General features: G+C 41.9%; 2 protein-coding genes across 2 annotated transcripts in view; both read right to left on the bottom strand.

The window, feature by feature from the left end:
• The window catches only part of LOC121545202 (ATP-binding cassette sub-family B member 6-like), a 43820-nt gene extending 39590 nt beyond the window's left edge, over positions 1 to 4230 (bottom strand). Inside the window, exon 1 of the mRNA XM_041855675.2 lies at positions 2783 to 4230. The gene's annotated coding sequence lies outside the window, so the exon portion shown is untranslated. The remainder of the gene's footprint in view (positions 1 to 2782) is intronic.
• A 2392-nt stretch (positions 4231 to 6622) lies between these two features.
• Positions 6623 to 24524, bottom strand: part of abcb6a (ATP-binding cassette, sub-family B (MDR/TAP), member 6a) — a 36315-nt gene continuing 18413 nt past the window's right edge. The window contains exons 10-20 of the mRNA XM_041855672.2: positions 22127 to 22252; positions 17180 to 17256; positions 16851 to 16914; positions 16349 to 16434; positions 16113 to 16170; positions 15846 to 15950; positions 13402 to 13576; positions 10954 to 11066; positions 10487 to 10581; positions 8642 to 8710; positions 6623 to 7785 (exon numbers count right to left, since the gene is read on the bottom strand). Of these exons, the coding sequence (XP_041711606.1) occupies positions 7626 to 7785; positions 8642 to 8710; positions 10487 to 10581; positions 10954 to 11066; positions 13402 to 13576; positions 15846 to 15950; positions 16113 to 16170; positions 16349 to 16434; positions 16851 to 16914; positions 17180 to 17256; positions 22127 to 22252 (1128 nt within the window). The 3' untranslated portion in view covers positions 6623 to 7625. The remainder of the gene's footprint in view (positions 7786 to 8641; positions 8711 to 10486; positions 10582 to 10953; positions 11067 to 13401; positions 13577 to 15845; positions 15951 to 16112; positions 16171 to 16348; positions 16435 to 16850; positions 16915 to 17179; positions 17257 to 22126; positions 22253 to 24524) is intronic.

Here is a 24524-nt window from a genome sequence, read left to right as displayed (position 1 = left end):
TATTCACCCCCCTTGGCATTTTTCCTATTTTGTTGCCTTACAACCTGGACTTAAATTGATTTTTGGGGGGTTTGTATCATTTGATTTACACAACATGCCTACCACTTAAACAAACAAGAAATAAGGCAAAAAAAAACAGAAAACCTGAGTGTGCATAACTATTCACCCCCCCAAAAGTCAATACTTTGTAGAGCCACCTCTTTGGGTATGTCTCTATAAGCTTGGCACGTCTAGCCACTGGGATTTTTGCCCATTCTTCAAGGCAAAACTGCTCCAGCTCCTTCAAGTTGGATGGGTTCCGCTGGTGTACAGCAATCTTTAAGTCATACCACAGATTCTCAATTGGATTGAGGTCTGGGCTTTGACTAGGCCATTCCTAGTCAAAGCCCTGTTTCCCCTTAAACCACTTGAGTATTGCTTTAGCAGTATGCTTAGGGTCATTGTCCTGCTGGAAGGTGAACCTCCGTCCCAGTCTCAAATCTCTGAAAGACTGAAACAGTCTACCAATTCTGACCAGTTTCCCAGTCCCTGCCGATGAAACACATCCCCACAGCTATCTGCCACCACCATGTTCCTTGGGGATGGGTGATGAGAGGTGTTGGTTTTGCGCTAGACATAGCGTTTTCCTTGATGGCCAAAAAGCTCAATTTTAGTCTCATCTGACCAGAGTACCTTCTTCCATATGTTTGGGGAGTCTCCCATATGCCTTTTGGTGAACACCAAACGTGTTTTCGCTTATTTTTTTCTATAAGCAATGACTTTTTTCTGGCCACTCTTCTGTAAAGCCCAGCTCTGTGGAGTGTACGGCTTAAAGTGGTCCTATGGACAGATACTCCAATCTCCTCTGTGGAGCATTGCAGCTCCTTCAGGGTTATCTTTGGTCTCTTTGTTGCATCTCTGATTAATGCCTTCTTGCCTGGTCCGTGAGTTTAGGTGGGTGGCCCTCTCTTGGCAGGTTTGTTGTGGTGCCAAATTCTTTACATTTTTTATAATGGATTTAATGGTGCTCCATGGGATGTTCAAAGTTTCTGATATTTTTTTATAACCCAACTCTGATCTGTACTTCTCCACAACTTTGTCCCTGACCTGTTTGGAGAGCTCCTTGGTCTTCATGGTGCCGCTTGCTTGGTGGTGCCCCTTGCTTAGTGGTGTTGCAGACTCTGGGGCCTTTCAGAACAGGTGTATATATACTGAGATCATGTGACACTTAGATTGCACACAGGTGGACTTTATTTAACTAATTATGTGACTGCTGAAGGTAATTGGTTGCACCAGATCTTATTTAGGGGCTTCATAGCTAAGGGGGTGAATACATATGCATGCACCACTTTTCTGTTATTGATTTTTTAGAATATCTTGAAACAAGTTATTTTTTTTCATTTCACTTCACAAATTTGGACTATTTTGTGTATGTCCATTACATGAAATCCAAATAAAAATCCATTTAAATTACAGGTTGTAATGCAACAAAATAGGAAAAACGCAAAGGGGGATGAGTACTTTTGCAAGGCACTGTATATATCATTAGGCTGTATGTATTTTTAGATATAGGCCTATTGCAAATGGGTATTATTGTAGCGTCATCATCTTCTCTGCAAAAAGAAATACAATTACAAACATCACTTCAAGGTACATATTCATTTGACAGAGGTAATGAACTGTCCATTGGTCAGCACAGCAAATGATAAAACAGGAACATGTTTGCAAAACAAGTGGTTCTGAGCTTATGTCAATATTAGGTAAGCTAACGGTTACAGAAATCAGGAATGCAGACAGGCTAGCTCATTATATCTATATGAGTGCCTGTGTCCAACACACCACCACCAGTTGTTATGATGGGCACCTACTGACAAAAGAAAAGGATGGTATTATAAAAAGAATGTCTCAATGACATGTATTGCTAAAATAAAGGTTTAAGGAAATACAGACAGGCACAACATTACTACAAGATAAAACAGCTCACTTGAACAAGCCTGATGGTCTTGTAAGTATAAAAGAAAAGCTTACTTTGGTAGTGGAATGGGATAATGTCTTAGTGTGGTGTGTGAAGAATCCAATTGTATGCGGTACAAATCACATTATTGTGAATTAGGCAGTTTTTTGTATTTAATAACCTTATAGTTTGGGTTATGATGATTGGGTAAGAAAGTTGTACTAAGCTCATGAGGCATTATATTCTATTATCTGGGTATATATCCTTATTTGAAATGACAAATCAAATGACGTGTAGGACATCTTCTAGATTGTTGCATTAGCAAAATTCCTTAAAATTAATTTTACATAGAAGTATTAACAAAATCCTTGAAAGCAATTTTACATATAAGTAACAAACTAATAACAAGAATCATTAAAAGCAATTTTACATAGAAGTAACACATTATTAAAGTAAAGTAACATTTTTCAAAGAAATTTAAAAATCTTTTTTCTCAAGTGGAGCTATTTTTAACAATTGGACCAATCAAAACTTACTCAATATCAATGTCTTTATGTCTAAAACACCATCCAATATATATTCATATGTGCAAACTCCAAAGACAAAGTCACTGTACAAGTTGCTTTGAACATACTTAAAATTACTTTCAAATGTATTTTTTGCACTAAGGTATAGCTGCCCTACGCAATTACATTAGCTATGTTACATGCACAAAAATATTAGCCAGAAGCTACTGAAAGTAAGAAAACAACCCGAATGTGCACTTTAAACCGGTCTGGATCAATTGAGCAAGTGAAAAAACAGATTAAAATGTTAAAGTCCTCTTTTCTCTTCCCTTAATTCACTCACCTCTCTCACTCTCCTCTTCCACTCTGCTGTTCTGCTACCAAACGTCTTGGCTGCAGGCAATAATGTTCTTCAGGGAAGCCTGGTTTCTTCTCCTGGTCTTCAGGGAAGCCTGGTCTCTTCTCCTGGTCTTCAGGTTCACAATGATCACAGCAAAGACCATCCCCAGCAGAGCACAGCCCAGCAGTCGACGCCAAACGGATATCTCTCCCCTTCGATCAAGAGGGTTGTAGTTATTGATAAACAGACCATGTTCTTCTGGTCAGAGATGAGAGCACACCAGTATTCCCCACTGTCCTCCAGTGAGAGGTTAGAGAGGACCAGAGAGAGGTAAGGGCGAAATACATTCATTCTGCCCTCCAAATCTTCACGGAATTGTATATACTTATCCATATATCTTGTGTCCAGAATAACATTGCCCACCTTTGTAGTCTTTCTGTACCACATAACCATGTCATACTCTGGGACATCAGAGCTGCATGTGAGGGCAACCTCCCCTCCCTCTGAGAATACCTCTTTGAGGGGCTCAGACTTAGGGCACATCATTAGACAATATGATATGATGACTCTTGATGGCGGCTTCTTCTGGCGATCATAAAACCCTGAGTGGTTGAGCATCAGTGATGGAATGACTAGGGAGTAATTTCCTCACAATCTTCCATCCACAAAATACAATGTCTGCTTCCCTTGATGACTGAGGATTCTCCTCCACCATGTCTTTGTCCCAGGGTTGAAACAGGGAAGCACAGCCTTCTCTCCCACATAATACTGACTATACAGTACGCTGTCTTATAGATCGCTAAGATGGTCTGACTGTAAACACAACGCTGTCCCTCCACTACCAGGCATTAAATGTGAAGTTGGTCATATGGAGAGAGGATCCGTTGGCAGCCAGCAGCACTCGGCCCCTTTCTTCCTCCATGAAGGGCTTTGCGGATTCGTTCATGTCCCAAAAGTGTTTGCAGAGCCATCTGACCGTAAAGTTACCATCCCCCCAGGAATCTCCACACTGGTCTAATTTCACTCCCAAATGAGCATACATATAAACTGATGATACTGCAGACACTGAGGTTGATGCTTTTCTGGAGTTTCACTTTGCCAGATGTCCAGCACTCTGCCCTGTATAGTCCAGTGTCTGACAGAGAGGTTCTGGATCAGGACAGTTGAAATATTATGAATCAATTTCAGTTTCAGTCGATCCCTTAATTCTGCATTCAGTGTGGAATTTTCAGGTGAAGTGTTAGAAGTGTTCCACAAAAGCAGGCTCTCTTCAGCTTCGGATTTAAAGATCAAACTGTTGTCTTTTCCCACATTATTGTAAAAAGCATCATTTTCTCCTTCTGCTTTAATTTAATAGATTTCTTGGACAGCATGGATGGTTCCCATCAGAACAGCCAGTAGAATGTTCAGCTTTGTGACAGAAGTCATTGTACACACTCTGTCTCTGCTGATGTGTTGTGACAAACCACTAGCTTTATATCTGCTTTTGCTCAGTTATCTTATGCCTCGATGTTGCAATACTGGTGACCCCATGATGTTGAGTGTAATATCTACTCATATCTTTCTCTGAAACGCTGAGGGCCTGACATGTCATTGAAGAGAGAGCAGAGTGCAGTGTTAAAGGTCACTTATAGGTCAAAATGCTGATAGTGGCAAAACCAGAGCCAAATGGTGCTTCGTAAACCATGGTTGCATTATGGGCCTGTCCCTGTCAACTGAAAGTTTCCACTTTCTTTAAACATTTGCCCAACACTTTATTTTAGTCTTACACAAAGAGATTTTGTTTAAGAAGTACACATGAACTATGATTGCATCATGGGACTGTTTCTTGCTTCAGTAGCACGTTTCATTTACATATCTAGAAAAGCCAGTAGCACTTTTCATATACAGTGCATTCGGAAAGTATTCAGACCCCTTGACTTTTTCCACATTTTGTTACGTTACAGCCTTATTCTAAAATGTATAAAATAATGACAAAGCAAAAACAGTTTAGAAATAAACTGAAATACACATTTACATAAGTATTCAGACCCTTTACTCAGTACTTTGTTGAAGAACCTTTGAAAGCGATTACAGCCACGAGTCTTCTTGGGTATGACGCTACAAGCGTGGCACACCTGTATTTGGGGAGTTTCTTCCATTCTTCTCTGCATATCACTTCAAGCTCTGTCAGGTTGAATGGGAAGCGTCGCTGCACAGCTATTTTCAAGTCTCTCCAGAAATGTTTGATCGGGTTCAAGTCCGGGCTCTGGCTGGACCACTCAAGGACATTCAGAGACTTGTCCCAAAGCCACTCCTGCGTTGTTGGCTGTGTGCTTAGGGTCGTTGTCCTGTTGGAAGGTGAATCTTCGCCCCAGTCTGAGATCCTGAGAGCTGTCATAGTTAGCTAAATAACTAGCTAAAAACTAGCCAACTCAGCTAGCGTCAACGTAGCTAGCTAAATAGCCAGCTACTGTAGGCTCAATGACAGGCCAAGGCGAGTGAAAACATAACTTTCCTGAAAGTCAGAAAATTGAAATGTTCGTTCACTAAATAATGAGTTGAAATCCATGCTGTCTATCCAACATTAGCCAAATACTAGAAAGAGAGAACTCCAGCTGAATATCTATAAAACGGCGTCTGGTCTTACTCAGGCTAGCTAGCTAGCACAGCATTAACCCCCATTGTGATGGCTGACAAGCCCGCTTAGAAACCAATCAACAGCTGAGATGAAGGAGGGAGGGAACAGTCTAGGGAACAATTATGTAATGTACTGTATGGCTACAAACAGTTGTCTAATAATATAAAGCTAGCAATATGGTAAATTAGTAAAAACAGAGCACACTTTGTTATAATACACCTTTAATTATACCCTTTATTAACATATAAATACAAAGAAAAACATTTATGTATTTGACATCCAGGCATGGACTGATGCCACAAACATTGGAAGAGTGACAAAGGCAAAGAACACACTAAAAACAAACTATGCTCCCAAATCACATACAAAACAATTTGACATTGTGTCAAAGCAGTTAATATCAAAACAAAAACGTTGCATTTCTTTAGATTTTGGTTGGGTGCATTTTTCTCTGTGTCAATCAGTGGAGGCTGCTGAGGGGAGGACGGCTCATAATAATGGCTGGAATGGCGTAAATTGAATGGCATCAAACACATGGAAACCAATTGTTTGATGTATTTGATACCATTCCACTTATTCCGCTCCAGCCATTACCACAAGCCCATCCTCCCCAATTAAGGTGCCACCAACCTCCTGTGGTGTCAATGTCACTCATTGACACAGAACGTTTTAAACTCATGGTGCATTAGTGTAAATAATTTGACTGCACCAGTTCACAGTCTGACATAACGCTTCATGATGTAAAGTCCGCTGTGCACTATACGGATGGTAAGAATGTCAGTTTTCACTTCCCCCTGATTAATGCAGACAGTTTCCAATTCCGATTCAACCCCAAACCCGTAAACCTAGGGACTTCATGAAGACATAAAGTCCCCATTCTCTCTCAAATAACTCAAGTTCAGCTAAATGGCTAGATCTTCCCTTATGACTATTTTTTAAATAAATGAAACAGAATTTGACAATATGTACTGTAAATGAAGTGTGATTATTATCAACAGATATTGACAAACTCCACACTGCCTTGGGAATGCAAGGCATAGATATTTACAAATTCAAATACAGACTAATTTCTTCCATTAAAATAAAGATACACTGTCAGTAGTTCTTTACTCAAAACGGGTAGCAGCATAGACAGGGTTGAGAATAGAGTTCATTCATAGATAAAGGTTTTCTTTTCCGCTGGGAATTGTCAACTCTATTGATTCTGTTCTCTATAATATACAGCCAGTAGTTCTTATTGATCACCATTGGTGACAAATAAAAGTTACAGCCAGGATAATTTTGCATGTATCAGTCAACACCTAGACTGTACATGATAATGCCAGAGTCTGATTGGAGTAAAATTGATGCAGCTTGGATGTGAAACGGACCAAATACAGACTAAATATCTGTTTTACTAATAACCAAATGTGTATTTTCAAGTTGAAGTTCTCGTACACATACCTTTGTACTTTGTAACAATTAAGAGTACAATTGATTTCTTTGTTAAACATTCAAAATCGGTCTGAATCTTTTCATTAAGTCTATAAAGTATAATGTAAGTATATTGCTTGTATAGTAGATAACAAAATAAGGTTAAAGTGGGTATAGTAAAAACAAAAAAATAATTGACAATGAACCTGTTCAATAAGACCATCTCTAGATGTTGTAAATAAAACAAATTTCTCAACCCCTAAACATTAGTCAACAATTCAAGGTGTTGTGAGACACTGTGCCTAACTGCCTATACCTGCGCTAAAGGGTAGGTATTCGTCTACTTTGGACTTCCTGCCATTTCTCTGGCCGGCTGCAGTCAATCAACTTCAGACAGCAAGAGGATGGATTATACTGAGTCCTGGGTCGTGTTAATTAGGCACTAATCTCTCGTGGACAGACGCATGTAACATAACTGGTATCGTAGTGTCTGTCAATGCGATAACAGCGAGGAACTTTGTTCCGGTGTTTTAAAACATTTTCTGTTAGTTGCCCTAATGAACACGATCCAGAATACACTTAAAAACAACTGGCCTGAGGCATTCATGGCACAAACATTTTGACTGAATGATCAAACATAAAATACCCAATAAATATGTGCTTAAAACATCACTCATAACAGAATGAACCTCAATGGACGGATACCCTAAAAAAGTGCAGAAAAAACAGCCTTTTGAGGCATCTAATCCTCTCCCTGCATCCCTCGTCCACCTCCTCACAATATCTACATATCCTTGACCTCTCACTCTATCCTCAGTGGCTCCTGTGGCCTGCAGTGGCTGATGGGGGCTGTAGTTTCTCAGACTTTCTGTCTTTGGCTTCTGTGTCAGAGGCTGAGTCCGAGTCCTGGGCCTGTTGCTGATTCATCCACATGTCACAGTACAACCCTCCCTTAGCCAGCAGCTCATCATGCCTGGGAGGGAGAAAGTGGAGAATATGTAGTTAAAATGGGGACATACAATCACCATTAACATCATCATCATGTACTATGCCGACATGTTCCCACATGGGCACTGAATGGTTTTGAGAATAGGACTATAGTGTGAGCAGTGGTGTAAAGTACTTAAGTAAAAATACTTTAAAGGACTACTTAAGTCGTGTTTTGGGGTATCTGTACTTCACTATTTATATTTTTGCCAACTTTTACTTCACTACATTCCTAAAGAAAATAATGCACTTTTTACACCATACATTTTCCCTGACACCCAAAAGTACTCGTTACATTTTGACAGGAAAATGTTCCAATTCACATACTTATCAAGAGAACATCACTGGTCATCCCTACTGCCTCTGATCAGGCGGACTCACTAAACACAAAATGCTTTGTTTGTAAATTATGTCTGAGTGTTGGAATGTGCCACTGGCTATTCCTCAATAAAAAAAAACAAGACAATTGTGCCGTCTGGTTTGCTTAATATAAGGAATTTGACATTTTTACTTTTGATACTTAAGTACATTTTAGCAATTACATTTACTATTGATACTTAAGTATATTTAAAACCAAATACTTTTAGACTTTTACTCAAGTAGTATTTTACTGGGTGACTTTCACTTTTACTTTTATTTTCTATTAAGGTATCTTTACTTTTCAGTACTTTTTCCACCACTGAGTGTGAGAAGCATCATAAACATTGGTCTGTCCCATTTTTGGCGTTTACATACATTCTTTAGATGTTTGTTTCTTGAACAGCATAAAATAATATTTTGATCGGAATAGGCTTGTGGAGTGTGCAACAATAGAACAATCACTCTTTCAACCATTCACTCACCGTCCTCGCTCTGCAATCTGACCGTCACTTAGAACAAGAATCTGGTCGGCGCTGATGATGGTTGACAACCTGAAGACAGACAATTCACAATCAAACTACAGACCAGACAGATCCAAACCATACAAACTTAGCATTAGAGGGGAGAAATGTGTGTGTCCTAATCACAGGAGGTTGGTGGCACCTTAATTGGGGAGGACGGGCTTGTGGTAATGGCTGGAGAGGAATGGTATCCAATACATCATGATGCCATTCCATTCGCTCTGTTCTAGCCATTATTATGAGCCGTCCTCCCCTCAGCAGCCTCCACTGATCCTAATGTACAGTGGCTTGCGAAAGTATTCACCCCCCTTTTTTATTGCCTTACAACCTTGAATTAAAATAGATTTTTGTTTGTATCTTTTGATTTACACAACATGCCTACCACTTTGAAGAAGCAACATATTTTTTATTGTGAAACAAACAAGAAATAAGACAAAAAAAACCTGAACTATTCACCCCCCCCAAAGTCAATACTTTGTAGAGCCACCTTTTGCAGCAATTACAGCTAGCCACTGGGATTTTTGCCCATTCTTCAGGGCAAAACTGCTCCAGCTCCTTCAAGTTGGATGGGTTCCGCTTGTGTACAGCAATCTTTAAGTCATACCACAGATTCTCAATTGGATTGAGGTCTGGACTTTGACTAGGCCATTCCAAGACATCTAAATGTTTCCCCTTAAACCACTCGAGTGTTGCTTTAGCAGTATGCTTAGGGTCATTGTCCTGCTGGAAGGTGAACCGTCCCAGTCTCAAATCTCTGGAAGACTGAAACAGGTTTCCCTCAAGAATTTACCTGTATTTAGCGCCATCCATCATTCCTTCAATTCTGACCAGTTTTCCAGTCCCTGCCGATGAAAAACATCCCCACAGCATGATGCTGATGGTGTTCTCGGGGTGATGAGAGGTGTTGGGTTTGCGCCAGACATAGCGTTTTCCTTGTTGGCCAAAAAGCTAAATTTTAGCCTCATCTGACCAGAGTACCTTCTTCCATATGTTTGGGGAGTCTCCCACAGGCCTTTTGGCGAACACCAAACGTGTTTGCTTATTTTTTTCTTTAAGCAATGGCTTTTTTCTGGCCACTCTTCCGTAAAGCCCAGCTCTGTGGAGTGTACGGCTTAAAGTGGTTCTATGGACAGATACTCCAATCTCCGCTGTGGAGCTTTGCAGCTCCTTCAGGGTTATCTTTGGTCTCTTTGTTGCCTCTGATTAATGCCCTCCTTGCCTGGTCCGTGAGTTTTGGTGGGCGGCCCTCTCTTGGCAGGTTTGTTGTGGTGCCATATTCTTTCCATTTTTTAATAATGGATTTAATGGTGCTCCGTGGGATGTTCAAAGTTTCTGATATTTTTTTATAACCCAACCCTGATCTGTACTTCTCCACAACTTTGTCCCTGACCTGTTTGGAGAGTTCCTTGATCTTCATGGTGGTGCCCCTTGCTTAGTGGTGTTGCAGACTCTGGGGCCTTTCAGAACAGGTGTGTATATATACTGATCATGTGACACTTAGATTGCAGACAGGTGGACTTTATTTAACTAATTACTGCTGAAGGTAATTGGTTGCACCAGATATTATTTAGGGGCTTCATAGCAAAGGGGGTGAATACATATGCACGCACCAGTTTTCCGTTATTGATTTTTTTGAAACAAGTTACTTTTTTCATTTCACTTCACCAATTTGGACTATTTTGTGTATGTCTATCATTTTAAATTACAGGTTGTAATACAACAAAATAGGAAAAACGCCAAGGGGGATGATTACTTTTGCAAGGCACTGTATGGGTACCCTCTATCCACCTGAGACCCATCCCTTACCTGTGAGCCACGACGATGGTGGTCCGATTGGAGCACACTTTGGTGAGCGACGCCTGAATGTTGCGCTCCGTCTGTGTGTCTAGAGCAGATGTGGCCTGTGCAGAGGGAAAGTTTTATGAGATAGGACACATGACTAAAATATTCAAGTTCAGTGAACTCGTATTAATCCACTGTAACACAATATGATAGGGGGATCAGTGGCGTGGGGGCAAACATAGGCCCTCTTCGAATACATCCTTCCTTCCTCTCATCCTTGAAGAAATATCTGATCTGACATGGCTGGACTGGTGAAAGCTAAGTGAAAGAGCTGTTGCTTTCACCTATCAATTTGTGACAGCTCAGCAATAACTTCAAGGAGAGGAGGGAGGAAGTGTGTGTTTTTAAAGTATTTGTCTAGGGGCATCTTCACCCTACACCTATTTGAACAAAGTCATTGACCCTCCTGGTGGCCCTTCCTGAAAGTTTACCTCATCCAGCAGGATGATGTGAGGGGCCTTGAGGATTGTCCGGGCGATAGCCACCCTCTGCTTCTCCCCCCCACTCAGCTTCAGACCCCTCTCGCCCACCTGGGTGTCATATCCTGGGAGGGGGACAGACAGAGACAACACAGAGACAAACGTCACTCACCTCATACAGTAACAATGCACCTGGCAGCTAATGTGTGACCTCCGCAAATATCACCACTTGTTTGAGGAGATTTATATGTGCATGCCAAAATGCTTCGGCAAATGTGGTTGGCAAATAAAAAACACCTATACAAACCCTTAAAACAACAACAATAATAATAATAATAATAATATGCCATTTAGCAGATGCTTTTATCCAAAGCGACTTACAGTCATGTGTGCATACATTCTTACGTATGGGTGGTCCCGGGGATCGAACCCACTACCCTGGCGTTACAAGCGCCATGCTCTACCAATTGAGCTACAGACGACCACAATATTGACACCCATAACATCTGAGATCCCCAGAGATTGGAAAGCTGCCGCGGTCATCCCCCTCTTCAAAGGGGGCTGACACTCTAGATCCAAACTGTTACAGACCTATATCCATCCTGCCCTGCCTTTCGAAAGTTTTTGAAAGCCAAGTTAACAAACAGATCGCCGACCATTTCGAATCCCACCGTACCTTCTCCGCTATGCAATCCGGTTTCCGAGCTGGTCATGGGTGCACCTCAACCATGCTCAAGGTCCTAAAATATATTATAACCACGATTGATAATAGACAGTACTGTGCAGCAGTCTTCATCGACCTGGCCAAGGCTTTCGACTCTGTCAAACACCGCATTCTTATTGGCAGACTAAATAGCCTTGGTTTCTCAAATGACTGCCTCGCCTGGTTCACCAACTACTTCTCAGATAGAGTTCAATGTGTCAAATCGGAGGGCCTGTTGTCTGGACCTATGGCAGTCTCTATGGGGGTGCCACAGGGTTCAATTCTTGGGCCGACTCTTTTCTCTGTGTATATCAATGATGTCGCTCTTGCTGCTGGTGACTCTCAGATCCACCTCTACGCAGACGACACCATTTTGTATACATCTGGCCCGTCATTGGACACTGTGTTAACAAACCTCCAAACAAGCTTCAATGCCATACAACACTCCTTCCGTAACCTCCAACTGCTCTTAAACACTAGTAAAACTAAATGCATGCTCTTCAATCGAACGCTGCTGGCACCCGGCCACCCGACTAGAATCACTACCCTCGACGGGTCTGACCTAGAGTATGTGGACAACTACAAATACCTAGGTGTCTGGTTAGACTGTAAACTCTCCTTCCAGACTCACATTAAGCATCTCCAATCCAAAGTCAAATCTAGAATTGGCTTCCTATTTCTCAACAAAGCCTCCTTCACTCATGCTGCCAAACATGCCCTTGTAAAACTGACTATCCTACCGATCCTTGACTTCGGCGATGTCACTTACAAAATAGCCTCCAACACTCTACTCAGCAAATTGGATGTAGTCTATCACAGTGCCATCCGTTTTGTCACCAAAGCCCCATATACTACCCACCACTGTGACCTGTACGCTCTTGTTGGCTGGTCCTCACTACATTCGTCGCCAAACCCACTGGCTCCAGGCCATCTACAAATCACTGCTAGGCAAATCTCTGCCTTATCGTAACTCATTGGGCACCATAGCAACACCCACCCGTAGTATGCGCTCCAGCAGGTATATCTCACTGGTCATCCCCAAAGCCAACAACTCCTTTGGCCGCCATTCCTTCCAGTTCTCTGCTGCCAATGACTGGAACGAACTGCAAAAATCTCTGAAGCTGGAGACTCTTATCTCCCTCACTAACTTTAAGCATCAGTTGTCAGAGCACCTTACCGATCACTGCACCTGTACACAGCCCATCTGAAATTATCCCACCCAACTACCTCATCCCCATATTGTTATGTATTTTGCTCATTTGCACCCCAGTATCTCTATTTGCACATCATCTCTTGCACATCTATCATTCCAGTGTTAATACTAAATGTAATTATTTTGCACTATGGCCTATTTATTGCCTTACCTCCATAACTTGCTACATTTGCACACACTGTATATATATTTTCTGTGGTATTTTTGACTTTATGTTTTGTTTTACCCCATATGTAACTCTGTGTTGTTGTTTTTATCGCACTGCTTTGCTTTATCTTGGCCAGGTCGCAGTTGTAAATGAGAACTTGTTCTCAACTGGCTTACCTGGTTAAATAAAAGGTGAAAAATAAAAATAAAAAATAAGCCAACTTCAGGTTAACTACAGACAGAAATATAATGGCAACATACAGCTCTGTTTTCCAGTTACAGATTAAGCCTAGTCCTGGACTCAATGGAGAATCTCCATTTAAAAAGTGTTTTAGTCTAGGACGAGGCTTAATCGGTGTCCGGGAAACCGTCAAAAGAGACGGTGGTATTTCCGTACCTTCTGGGAACGTCTGGATCTTCTCATGAATGTCTGCGGCGATAGCCGCCTCCTCCACTTCGTGGTCGCTGGCGGAGACGCGCCCGTAGCGGATGTTGTCACGGATGTTGTCGTTGAAGAGGACCGTGTCCTGGGGCACCACACCGATGTGGGCACGCAGAGACACCTGCTTAACCTGCACCCAGATACCAAGAGGCTCAGAATACACTATATTAATACAGGGTCAAGCTCATTAGGACATGCAACGGGAAAACGTTTTCAATCGTCCAGATAATAATTGTTTTTTCTTAATTTGGTGCCTAATGAACACGACCCAGGTGTATCATATTAACAATACTGTATACCTCAACCAGTAGACCACCAACGTATAACAAACCTAATGTTATATACAGTGTTAGGTTCTAACGAATACACAAAAAATGCACGGACAACTACGGAAAGCTCAAACCAAGTTTATTCGCCCAATGGGTCAGACAGCTGCACAGACAAAAAACATGTTCCAACCAACACATTTACAGTGAGGGAAAAACGTATTTGATCCCCTGCTGATTTTGTACGTTTGCCCACTGACAAAGAAATGACCAGTCTATAACTTTAATGGTAGGTGTATTTGAACAGTGAGAGACAGAATAACAACAAAAACATCCAGAAAAACGCATGTCAAAAATTTTATAAATTGATTTGCATTTTAATGAGGGAAATAAGTATTTGACCCCCTCTCAATCAGAAAGATTTCTGGCTCCCAGGTGTCTTTTATACAGGTAACGAGCTGAGATTAGGAGCACACTCTTAAAGGGAGTGCTCCTAATCTCAGTTTGTTACCTGTATAAAAGACACCTGTCCACAGAAGCAATCAATCAGATTCCAAACTCTCCACCATGGCCACGACCAAAGAGCTCTCCAAGGATGTCAGGGACAAGATTGTACACCTACACAAGGCTGGAATGGGCTACAAGACCTTCGCCAAAGCAGCTTGGTGAGAAGGTGACAACAGTTGGTGCGATTATTCGCAAATGGAAGAAACACAAAATAACTGTCAATCTCCATCGGCCTGGGGCTCCATGCAAGATCTCACCTCGTGGAGTTGCAATGATCATGAGAACGGTGAGGAATCAGCCCAAAACTACACGGGAGGATCTTGTCAATGATCTCAAGGCAGCTGGGACCATAGTCACCAAGAAAACAATTGGTAAGACACTACACCGTGAAGGACTGAAATCCTGCAGCGCCCGCAAGGTCCCCCTGCTCAAGAAAGCACATATAAAGGGCCGTCTGAAGTTTGCCAATGAACATCTGAATGATTCAGAGGAGAAATGGGTGAAAGTGTTGTGGTCAGATGAGACCAAAATCGAGCTCTTTGGCATCAACTCAACTCGCGGTGTTTGGAGGAGGAGAAATGCTGCCTATGACCCCAAGAACACCATCCCCACCGTCAAACATGGAGGTGGAAACATTATGCTTTGGGGGTGTTTTTCTGCTAAGGGGACAGGACAACTTCACCTCATCAAAGGGACGATGGACGGGGCCATGTACCGTCAAATCTTGGGTGAGAACCTCCTTCCCTCAGCCAGGGCATTGAAAATGGGTCGTGGATGGGTATTCCAGCATGACAATGACCCAAAACACACAGCCAAGGCAACAAAAGAGTGGCTCAAGAAGAAGCACATTAAGGTCCTGGAGTGGCCTAGCCAGTCTCCAGACCTTAATCCCATAGAAAATCTGTGGAGGGAGCTGAAGGTTCGAGTTGCCAAATGTCAGCCTCGAAACCTTAATGACTTGGAGAAGATCTGCAAAGAGGAGTGGAACAAAATCCCTACTGAGATGTGTGCAAACCTGGTGGCCAACTACAAGAAACGTCTGACCTCTGTGATTGCCAACAAGGGTTTTGCCATCAAGTACTAAGTCATGTTTTGCAGAGGGGTCAAATACTTATTTCCCTCATTAAAATGCAAATCAATTTATAACATTTTTGACATGCGTTTTTCTGGATTTTGTTGTTGTTATTCTGTCTCTCACTGTTCAAATAAACCTACCATTAAAATTAGACTGATCATGTCTTTGTCAGTGGGCAAACGTACAAAATCAGCAGGGGATCAAATACTTTTTCCCCTCACTGTATATATACTCCAATTTAGGTGAACTCCTCCTTCGCTCTAAACATTACATCTTTATTGCTAGGCAGGAAGTTAAGTGATGTGGGTAATAAACTGTTCCTTTACTCAGTACATTCCAAAGCCCCCTGGCTCCTATCCAACCTTAATTGACTCCACCATATACATTCCTCCTACAGATAACCTTTAACCAGACTATGGCACTCCTCCTTTCTAAAGGATAACTGATGATTAACAATATTTCAAGTTTAGAAGTCAGAATCCATCAACAGCATGTGCTAACAAGGCAGTTTGTCTGGGAACTATTTTCTTGCAACTGGGTAAATTACTCACCTTAGAGATGTCCTGGCCATCGATGCTGATGCATCCCCCCTGGACGTCATAGAAACGGAAGAGCAGGCGAAGGATGGTGCTCTTACCACACCCTGACGGGCCAACCTAGGGATGTCAACACAAACGCACAAACTGTTGAGAAGCAAGAAACATCTGTACTACACATGGTCCAGACACAAACCATCACATGACTGATAGAGAAATCAAACACTGCTCAAGTGTGCGTAACCTCTGGGTAATGCTTGGAAGCTTGGAATTCAATCTTACCAATGCAACAGTCTGGCCTGGCTGCACAGTGAATGATACGTTCTTAAGGATCTCCTTCCTTAAAAAAACACACAGAAGCACAAAATATATATTTAATCAAAGGAGAACGCTGGAACTACCACAACTATGATTATTCATCAAACTGTTTCTGAATCAGTATCCGTGTATAGCTTACAAACAACTCATCAGTACAAACAAGACCTAAATATAAATAAATAAAAAATCTTAGGACTTACCCATCAATGTAATTAAAGTACACATTCTCAAACTCCACTTTTCCCAGTTTATAAAGAAGGTTCCCTGCATTCACCACATCCTTCACCTGAAGAGAAATCAAGATAAAGCACATAAAAATATATAAATGACAGCAAAATAAATGTTTAAAGTGATATAAAAAACAAAAATTAGCTAGTTGTGCAAGACATTTTATAGATAAAAGGATAAGTAGTGTAGTGTATAGTTCTCCTTCGAGAAAACAAAAGCTGATTCAAAGGGATTTTAAAACACTTCCGTGCTACCTGCCGCAAGGATAATATTGTGCATCCTCTGTCGAAGTAGGTAATCGAGGATGGGAGAAGACTACCTACTTACAAATTGGCACTTCTCGATCACTCGACCACTTAACGGTTTATGGGTCACGGAGGACGGAGGAGTCAAGGAGAGGACAGACTTTTGCCCAATTGAAAAGCTCCCATACACACCAAAAAGCTGGTCATTGACAACCAATTTCAAAATTACCTCCTCTTCCTCTGTGAAGAGCTTAAACATGCTCTCCATGTCGATAAAGGAGTTCTGGATCATTCTGTGGAGGATGAGAACATATGTATTATACAGAGCCCATGTTGTGCATTATGGGTACTGTAGTACATTATAATATAAACAACGCCTCTCATAGATGTGTCAATAGTCTAGCTTCATTTGCTTGTGTCTTTCCTGATCTATTAAGACAATGTGGAAGCAATAGGGTGGAAACATATACAGTCCATTTAGCTATAAGTGATAGACATAAGAGACTAGGGAAGGATGCCAGGAAGTAGAATTGAAACCCAGCCCATAACAACTCTCACCTGTAGTAGGTTCCAAACCAGTTGAGAGGGGTGTAGAGCTGGATGATGTAGGTGCCAAAGAGGACAAAGTCTCCAACCTGGAAATAGAGTGCATTAGCCTGGTTAAACATGCCTGAACACTTGGCTCACTATTGTTTCATTCCATTCAGTTTGGTTTAACCAGGCTACGATTCACAGCAGCTGACTTGAATGTACAGTCGTGGTCAAACGTTTTGAGAATGACACAAGTATTGGTCTTCACAAAGTTCGCTGCTTCAGTGTTATGAGATATTTTTGTCAGATGTTACTATGGTATACTGAAGTATAATTACAAGCATTCCGTAAGTGTCAAAGGTTTTTTATTGACAATTACATTAAGTTTATGCAAAGAGTCAATATTTGCAGTGTTGACCCTTCTTTTTCAAGACCTCTGCAATCCGCCCGGGCATGCTGTCAATTAACTTCTGGGCCACATCCTGACTGATGGCAGCCCATTCTTGCATAATCAACGCTTGGAGTTTGTCAGAATTTGTGGGTTTTTGTTTGTCCACCCGCCTGTTGAGGATCGACCACAAGTTCTCAATGGGATTAAGGTCTGGGGAGTTTCCTGGCCATGGACCCAAAATGTCAATGTTTTGTTCCCCGAGCCACTTAGTTATCACTTTTGCCTTATGGCAAGGTGCTCCATCATGCTGGAAAAGGCATTGGTCGTCACCAAACTGTTCTTGGATGGTTGGGAGAAGTTGCTCTCGGAGGATGTGTTGGTACCATTCTTTATTCATGGCTGTGTTCTTAGGCAAATTTGTGAGTGAGCCCACTCCCTTGGCTGAGAAGCAACCCCACACATGAATGGTCTCAGGATGCTTTACTGTTGGCATGACACAGGACTGATGGTAGTGCTCACCTTGTCTTCTCCGGACAAGGTGTTTTCCGGATGCCCCAAACAATCAGAAAGGTGATTCATCAGAGAAAATGACTTTAACCCAGGCCTCAGCAGTCCAATCCCTGTACCTTTTGCAGAATATCAGTCTGTCCCTGATGTTTTTCCTGGAGGGAAGTGGGTTCTTTGCTGCCCTTCTTGACACCAGGCCATCCTCCAAAAGTCTTCGCCTCACTGTGCGTGCAGATGCACTCACATCTGCCGGCTGCCATTCCTGAGCAAGCTCTGCACTGGTGGTGCCCCGATCCCGCAGCTGAATCAACTTTAGGAGACGGTCCTGGCGCTTGCTGGACTTTCTTGGGCGACCTGACGCCTTCTTCACAACAATTGAACGTCTCTCCTTGAAGTTCTTGATGATCCGATAAATGGTTGATTTAGGTGCAATCTTACTAGCAGCAATATCCTTGCCTGTGAAGCCCTTTTTGTGCAAAGCAATGATGACGGCACGTATTTCCTTGCAGGTAACCATGGTTAACAGAGGAAGAACAATGATTTCAAGCACCACCCTCCTTTTAAAGCTTCCAGTCTGTTATTCTAACTCAATCAGCATGACAGAGTGATCTCCAGCCTTGTCCTCGTCAACACTCTCACCTGTGTTAACGAGAGAATCACTGACATGATGGCAGCTGGTCCTTTTGTGGCAGGGCTGAAATGCAGTGGAAATGTTTTTTGGGGATTAAATTCATTTTCATGGCAAAGAGGGACTTTGCAATTAATTGCAATTCATCTGATCACTCTTCATGACATTCTGGAGTATATGCAAATTGCCACCATCAAAACTGAGGCAGCAGTTCTCAAAACTTTTGACCACGACTGTACAGTACCAGTCAAAAGTTTGGACACACCTACTCATTCAAGGCTTTTTCTTTATTTTTACTATTTTCTACATTGTAGAATAATAGTGAAGACATCAAAACTATGAAATAACACATACGGAATCATGTAGTAACCAATAAATTGTTAAACAAATCAAAATATATTTTACATTTGAGATTCTTCAAATAGCCACCCTTTGCCTTGATGACAGCTTTGCACACTCTTGGCATTCTCTCAACCAGCTTCACCTGGAATGCTTTTCCAACAGTATTGAAGGAGTTCCCACATATGCTGAGCATGATTTTTAAGCAATTAATTTGCATTTTATTGCATGACATAAGTATTTGATACATCAGAAAAGCAGAACTTAATATTTGGTACACAAAGCTTTGTTTGCAATTACAGAGATCATACGTTTCCTGTAAGTCTTGACCAGGTTTGCACACACTGCAGCAGAGATTTTGGCCCACTTCTCCATACAGACCTTCTCCAGATCCTTCAGGTTTCGGGGCTGTCGCTGGGCAATACGGACTTTCAGCTCCCTCCAAAGATTTTCTATTGGGTTCAGGTCTGGAGACTGGCTAGGCCACTCCAGGACCTTGAGATGCTTCTTACGGAGCCACTCCTTAGTTGCCCTGGCTGTGTGTTTCGGGTCGTTGTCATGCTGGAAGACCCAGCCACGACCCATCTTCAATGCTCTTACTGAGGGAAGGAGGTTGTTGGCCAAGATCTCGCGATACATGGCCCCATCCATCCTCCCCTCAATACGGTGCAGTCGTCCTGTCCCCTTTACAGAAAAGCATCCCCAAATAATGATGTTTCCACCTCCATGCTTCACTGTTGGGATGGTGTTCTTGGGGTTGTACTCATCCTTCTTCTTCCTCCAAACACAGCGAGTGGAGTTTAGACCAAAAAGCTATATTTTTGTCTCATCAGACCACATGACCTTCTCCCATTCCTCCTCTGGATCATCCAGATGGTCATTTGCAAACTTCAGACGGGCCTGGACATGCGCTGGCTTGAGCAGGGGGACCTTGCGTGCGCTGCAGGATTTTAATCCATGATGGCGTAGTGTGTTACTAATGGTTTTCTTTGAGACTGTGGTCCCAGCTCTCTTCAGGTCATTGACCAGGTCCTGCCGTGTAGTTCTGGGCTGATCCCTCACCTTCCTCATGATCATTGATGCCCCACGAGGTGAGATCTTGCATGGAGCCCCAGACCGAGGGTGATTGACCGTCATCTTGAACTTCTTCCATTTTCTAATAATTGCGCCAACAGTTGTTGCCTTCTCACCAAGCTGCTTGCCTATTGTCCTGTAGCCCATCCCAGCCTTGTGCAGGTCTACAATTGAATCCCTGATGTCCTTACACAGCTCTCTGGTCTTGGCTATTGTGGAGAGGTTGGAGTCTGTTTGATTGAGTGTGTGGACAGGTGTCTTTTATACAGGTAATGAGTTCAAACAGGTGCAGTTAATACAGGTAATGAGTGGAGAACAGGAGGGCTTCTTAAAGAAAAACTAACAGGTCTGTGAGAGCCGGAATTCTTACTGGTTGGTAGGTGATCAAATACTTATGTCATGCAATAAAATGCAAATGAATTACTTAAAAATCATACAAATGTGATTTTCTGGATTTTTGTTTTAGATTCTGTCTCTCACAGTTGAAGTGTACCTATGATAAAAATTACAGACCTCTACATGCTTTGTAAGTAGGAAAACCTGCAAAATCGAGTTATTTCCTCTTCTGACGCACAGCTTCAGGATAGTCCTTGTTGAGAAAGATATACATTCCTCTCAAGTTCTTGGCTCTTTCCAGAACAGCTACCTTGTCGTTGAACCTCAGGAACTTGACCACTATCGGCCTGGGCCTGTCACCTGGGCCGGTGGTGGGTTTTCCAGTCCTGTGGGCGCGCTCCACCTCAATCTTCCTGTTGTCCATCTTCAATTTCTCAGAGATCATTTCCCTCACTTTGTCCTCAGACTCCGTCCAGGTCTCGTGTGGAGATTCTGCAATTCCATCTACAACCATGTTGTTACACTTTGATTGTCCCTCGAAATTGTTATCATGGATTCACACACAGAACTGATGTCCTCTCTTAATGACTTACAGATTGCTGTAATCTTGCCGTTCTCCTGTTTCAACTCATCGAGCTGACCATGAGAGAACTGCAAACTGTTCTTTAGGTCCTGGACCACTCTGGTCAGGTCGTCCATTATTTTATTAGTTGAATCCACCATTATTTGGACAAAGCACTTGAAGCTATTTTCTTGTTGTTGTAACAACTGCTTGTAGAACTCTTTTTGTTTGTTTAAAAGATCCTTCACGCGTGATAGAGAGACACCACTGTCCTCGACAACGGTACTCCCGCCGGTTTTAGTCTTTTGTCATGGTAGCTAGCAACGTAGGTTACGCTGTTACTCCTCGCAGTTCCAGACAGGGCAGGTCACGGGGATGATTGAAAACAACAAACAGCAGGGATCTAGACAGCCACAAACCCGGAACAATCTGCAGTCCCAGCCACAATGGCTAACCGTGTCGCGGGCTGCGTTCAAGCCCTCAAGAAAACCCAGCTAGCTTGATATGCTGCTAGCGAGCAGCTAGGCTAGCTGCAACGCCAAATAGTGCCTCAGACCCGTCCTTGGTCGGCAGGATCACTGGACAGAGACTAGCAATAACAGCAACTGATGCCAACTGTGTCGCGGGATCCAAACTAAAAAGTTAGCTAGCTACTATGAACTTTGTATTTGTATTGATTGCTTTTGTCTGCAAGGCAAGCTGCAAAGAATTTACTTATTAGAGTACAATAAAGTTTTCTAATCTAATGTAGGACAAAACAACGTAGCCCTAGCATAGAAGATAGAAAAGTGGATGAGCAGAGAGAGTTTGAGGTGGGCCAATAGGGCTTTTTACACTACTGAGCCAAACTAAGCTGCACTGGTCAGGTTAGGCATCCAGACATTCACCATAAGGACAATAGTCGGCTCAATAGTGTGAAAAGGGTAGTATAATGAGTATCTAGGCCTTTAACAGGGAACTTTTACAACTTCATGTTAAATGGTTTCTCACCCTGAAGGTGGCTCTTTAACAAAATCCAAACATGGATTATAGTTTGTCCTGGCTCATAGACTATTGTCAGAGTGAGGAACCATCTAACATTAATTTGTAAAATACTAAACTTCCCCTTTAAGCTAGTAAGGGCTCCGAGCTCAGTACCTTAAACTTGCCGTCCTGGACAAAGTAGGCACAGAGCAGTGACCCGGCCAGTAGGCCTGAGCCGATGATCAGGTTCTGGGTCTGGTTCAGGAAGGCTAGAGAGGCTTGTGTCTTCCATTCTGAGATCTAGGACGGGAGAGGACAGACAGACAAACAGGCAGCAAACGTAACATTACAATCAATAGAGTTATAGCCTGGTCCAAGATCTGTTTGTGCTGTCTGTTTGCACTGCTGAACAGACCTAGAACCAGGCTAATAGAGATGAAAAAGTTAAAGCAGTTTCTGCTGGTTGCAGTTCTAAAATCCTAGAACATCATCAATGATGGCAAGCTCTATTTAACTATTTTATTTATTTATTTTTTTGTCATTTAGCAGACGCTCTTATCCAGAGCGACTTACAGGAGCAATTAGGGTTAAGTGCCTTGCTCAAGGGCACATCGACAGATTTTTCACCTAGTCGGCTCGGGGATTAGAACCAGCGACCTTTCGGTTACTGGCACAACGCTCTTACCCACTAAGCTACCTGCCGCCCAACTATGCATCTCAGATGGTCAAACACATTTCGTATATATCTATTAATCCTGCTACTGGTCACTATTACTCCTGTTTACATGTATATATTATCATTAGTATATTACCATATTTCTGCTACAATAACTTTTCAGCCCTGTTTACATGTACTTCAGAAAGTATTCACACACCTTGACTTTTTCCACATTTTGTTGTGTTACAGCCTGAATTTAAAATGGATAAAATTGTGATTTTTGTCGCTGGCCTACACACAATACCCCATAATGTCAAAGTGGAATAATCATTTTTGAAATGTTTACAAATTAATAAAAAATGAAAAGCTGAAATGTCTTGCGTCAATAAGTATTTAACCCCTTTGTAAAGTCTAAATAAGTTCAGGAGTAAAAATGGGCTTAAAAAGTCACACAAGTTGCATGGACTCACTCTGTGTGCAATAAGTGTTTAACATGATTTTTGAATGACAACCTCATCGCTGTACTCCACACATACAATTATCTGTAAGGTCCCTCAGTCGAGCAGTGAATTTCAAACACAAATTCAAACGCAAAGACCATGGAGATTTTCCAATGTCTCGCAAAGAAAAATAAAAAATAGCTATTAACTACACTTTGGATGGTGTATCAATACACCAAGTCACTACAAAAATACAGGCATCCTTCCTAACTCAGTTGCCCGAGGAGGGAAACCGCTCAGGGATTTCACCATGGGGCCAATGGTGACTTTAAAACAGTTACAGAGTTTAATGGCTGTGATAGGAGAAAACTGAGGATGGATCGACAACATTCTAGTTACTCCACAATACTAATCTAATTGACAAAGTGAAATGAAGGAAGCCTGTACAGAATAAAAATATTCCAAAACATGCATCCTGTTTCCAACAAGGCACTAAAGTAATACTGCAAAACATCTGGCAAAGCAATTAACTGAGCACCGCATCTCTCCATATTTTCAAGCATAGTGGTGGCTGAATCATGTTATTGGTATGCTTGTAATCGTTAAGGACTGGGGTGTTTTTCAGGATCAAAAAAATTAATGGAATGGAACAGTCTGCTTTCCACCAGACACTGGGAGATACATTTACATTTTACATTTTAGTCATTTAGCAGATGCTCTTATCCAGAGCGACTTACAGGAGCAATTAGGGTTAAGTGCCTTGCTTAAGGGCACTTCGACAGATTTTTCACCTAGTCGGCTCGGGGATTAGAACCAGCGACCTTTCGGTTACTGGCACAACGCTCTTACCCACTAAGCTACCTGCCGCCCTGATGAATTCACTTTTCAGCAGGACAATAACCTAAAACACAAAGCCAAATCTACACTGGAGTTACTTACCAAGAAGACAGTGAATGTTCCTGAGTAGCTGAGATACAGTTTTGACTATGGTTCCAGTTAAATCTATGGCAAGACCTGAAAATAGTTGTCTAGCAATGATCAACAACCAATTTGACAGAGCTTGAAGAATAATACTTTTTTAAAGAATAAATGGGCAAATGTTGCACAATCCAGGTGTGGAAGGTTCTTAGAGACTTAACCAAAAAGACTCACAGCTGTAATCACTGCCAAAAGTGCTCCTACAAAGAATTGACTGGGTGTGAATACTTATGTAAATTAGATATTTCTGTATTTCATTTTCAATACATTTGTAAAAATGTCTAAAAACATGTTTTCATTTTGTCATTATGGGGTATTGTGTGAGATGTAAATTAGATTTCTGTATTTAATTTTCTATAAATTCGCAAATATTTAAAAACATGTTTTTTTTTACTTTGTCATTATGGGGTATTATGTGTGTTGATGGTTGAGAAAAAAAATCGATTTAAATCCATTTTTAATTCAGGCTGTACAAACAAAATGTGGATTAAGTCAA

The sequence above is a fragment of the Coregonus clupeaformis genome, chromosome 29 (assembly GCF_020615455.1).
Source record: "Coregonus clupeaformis isolate EN_2021a chromosome 29, ASM2061545v1, whole genome shotgun sequence".
NCBI classification, from domain to species: domain Eukaryota; kingdom Metazoa; phylum Chordata; class Actinopteri; order Salmoniformes; family Salmonidae; genus Coregonus; species Coregonus clupeaformis.
The sequence above is the reverse complement of the archived record's forward strand: the minus strand, read 5'-3'. Positions and strand labels throughout refer to the sequence as shown.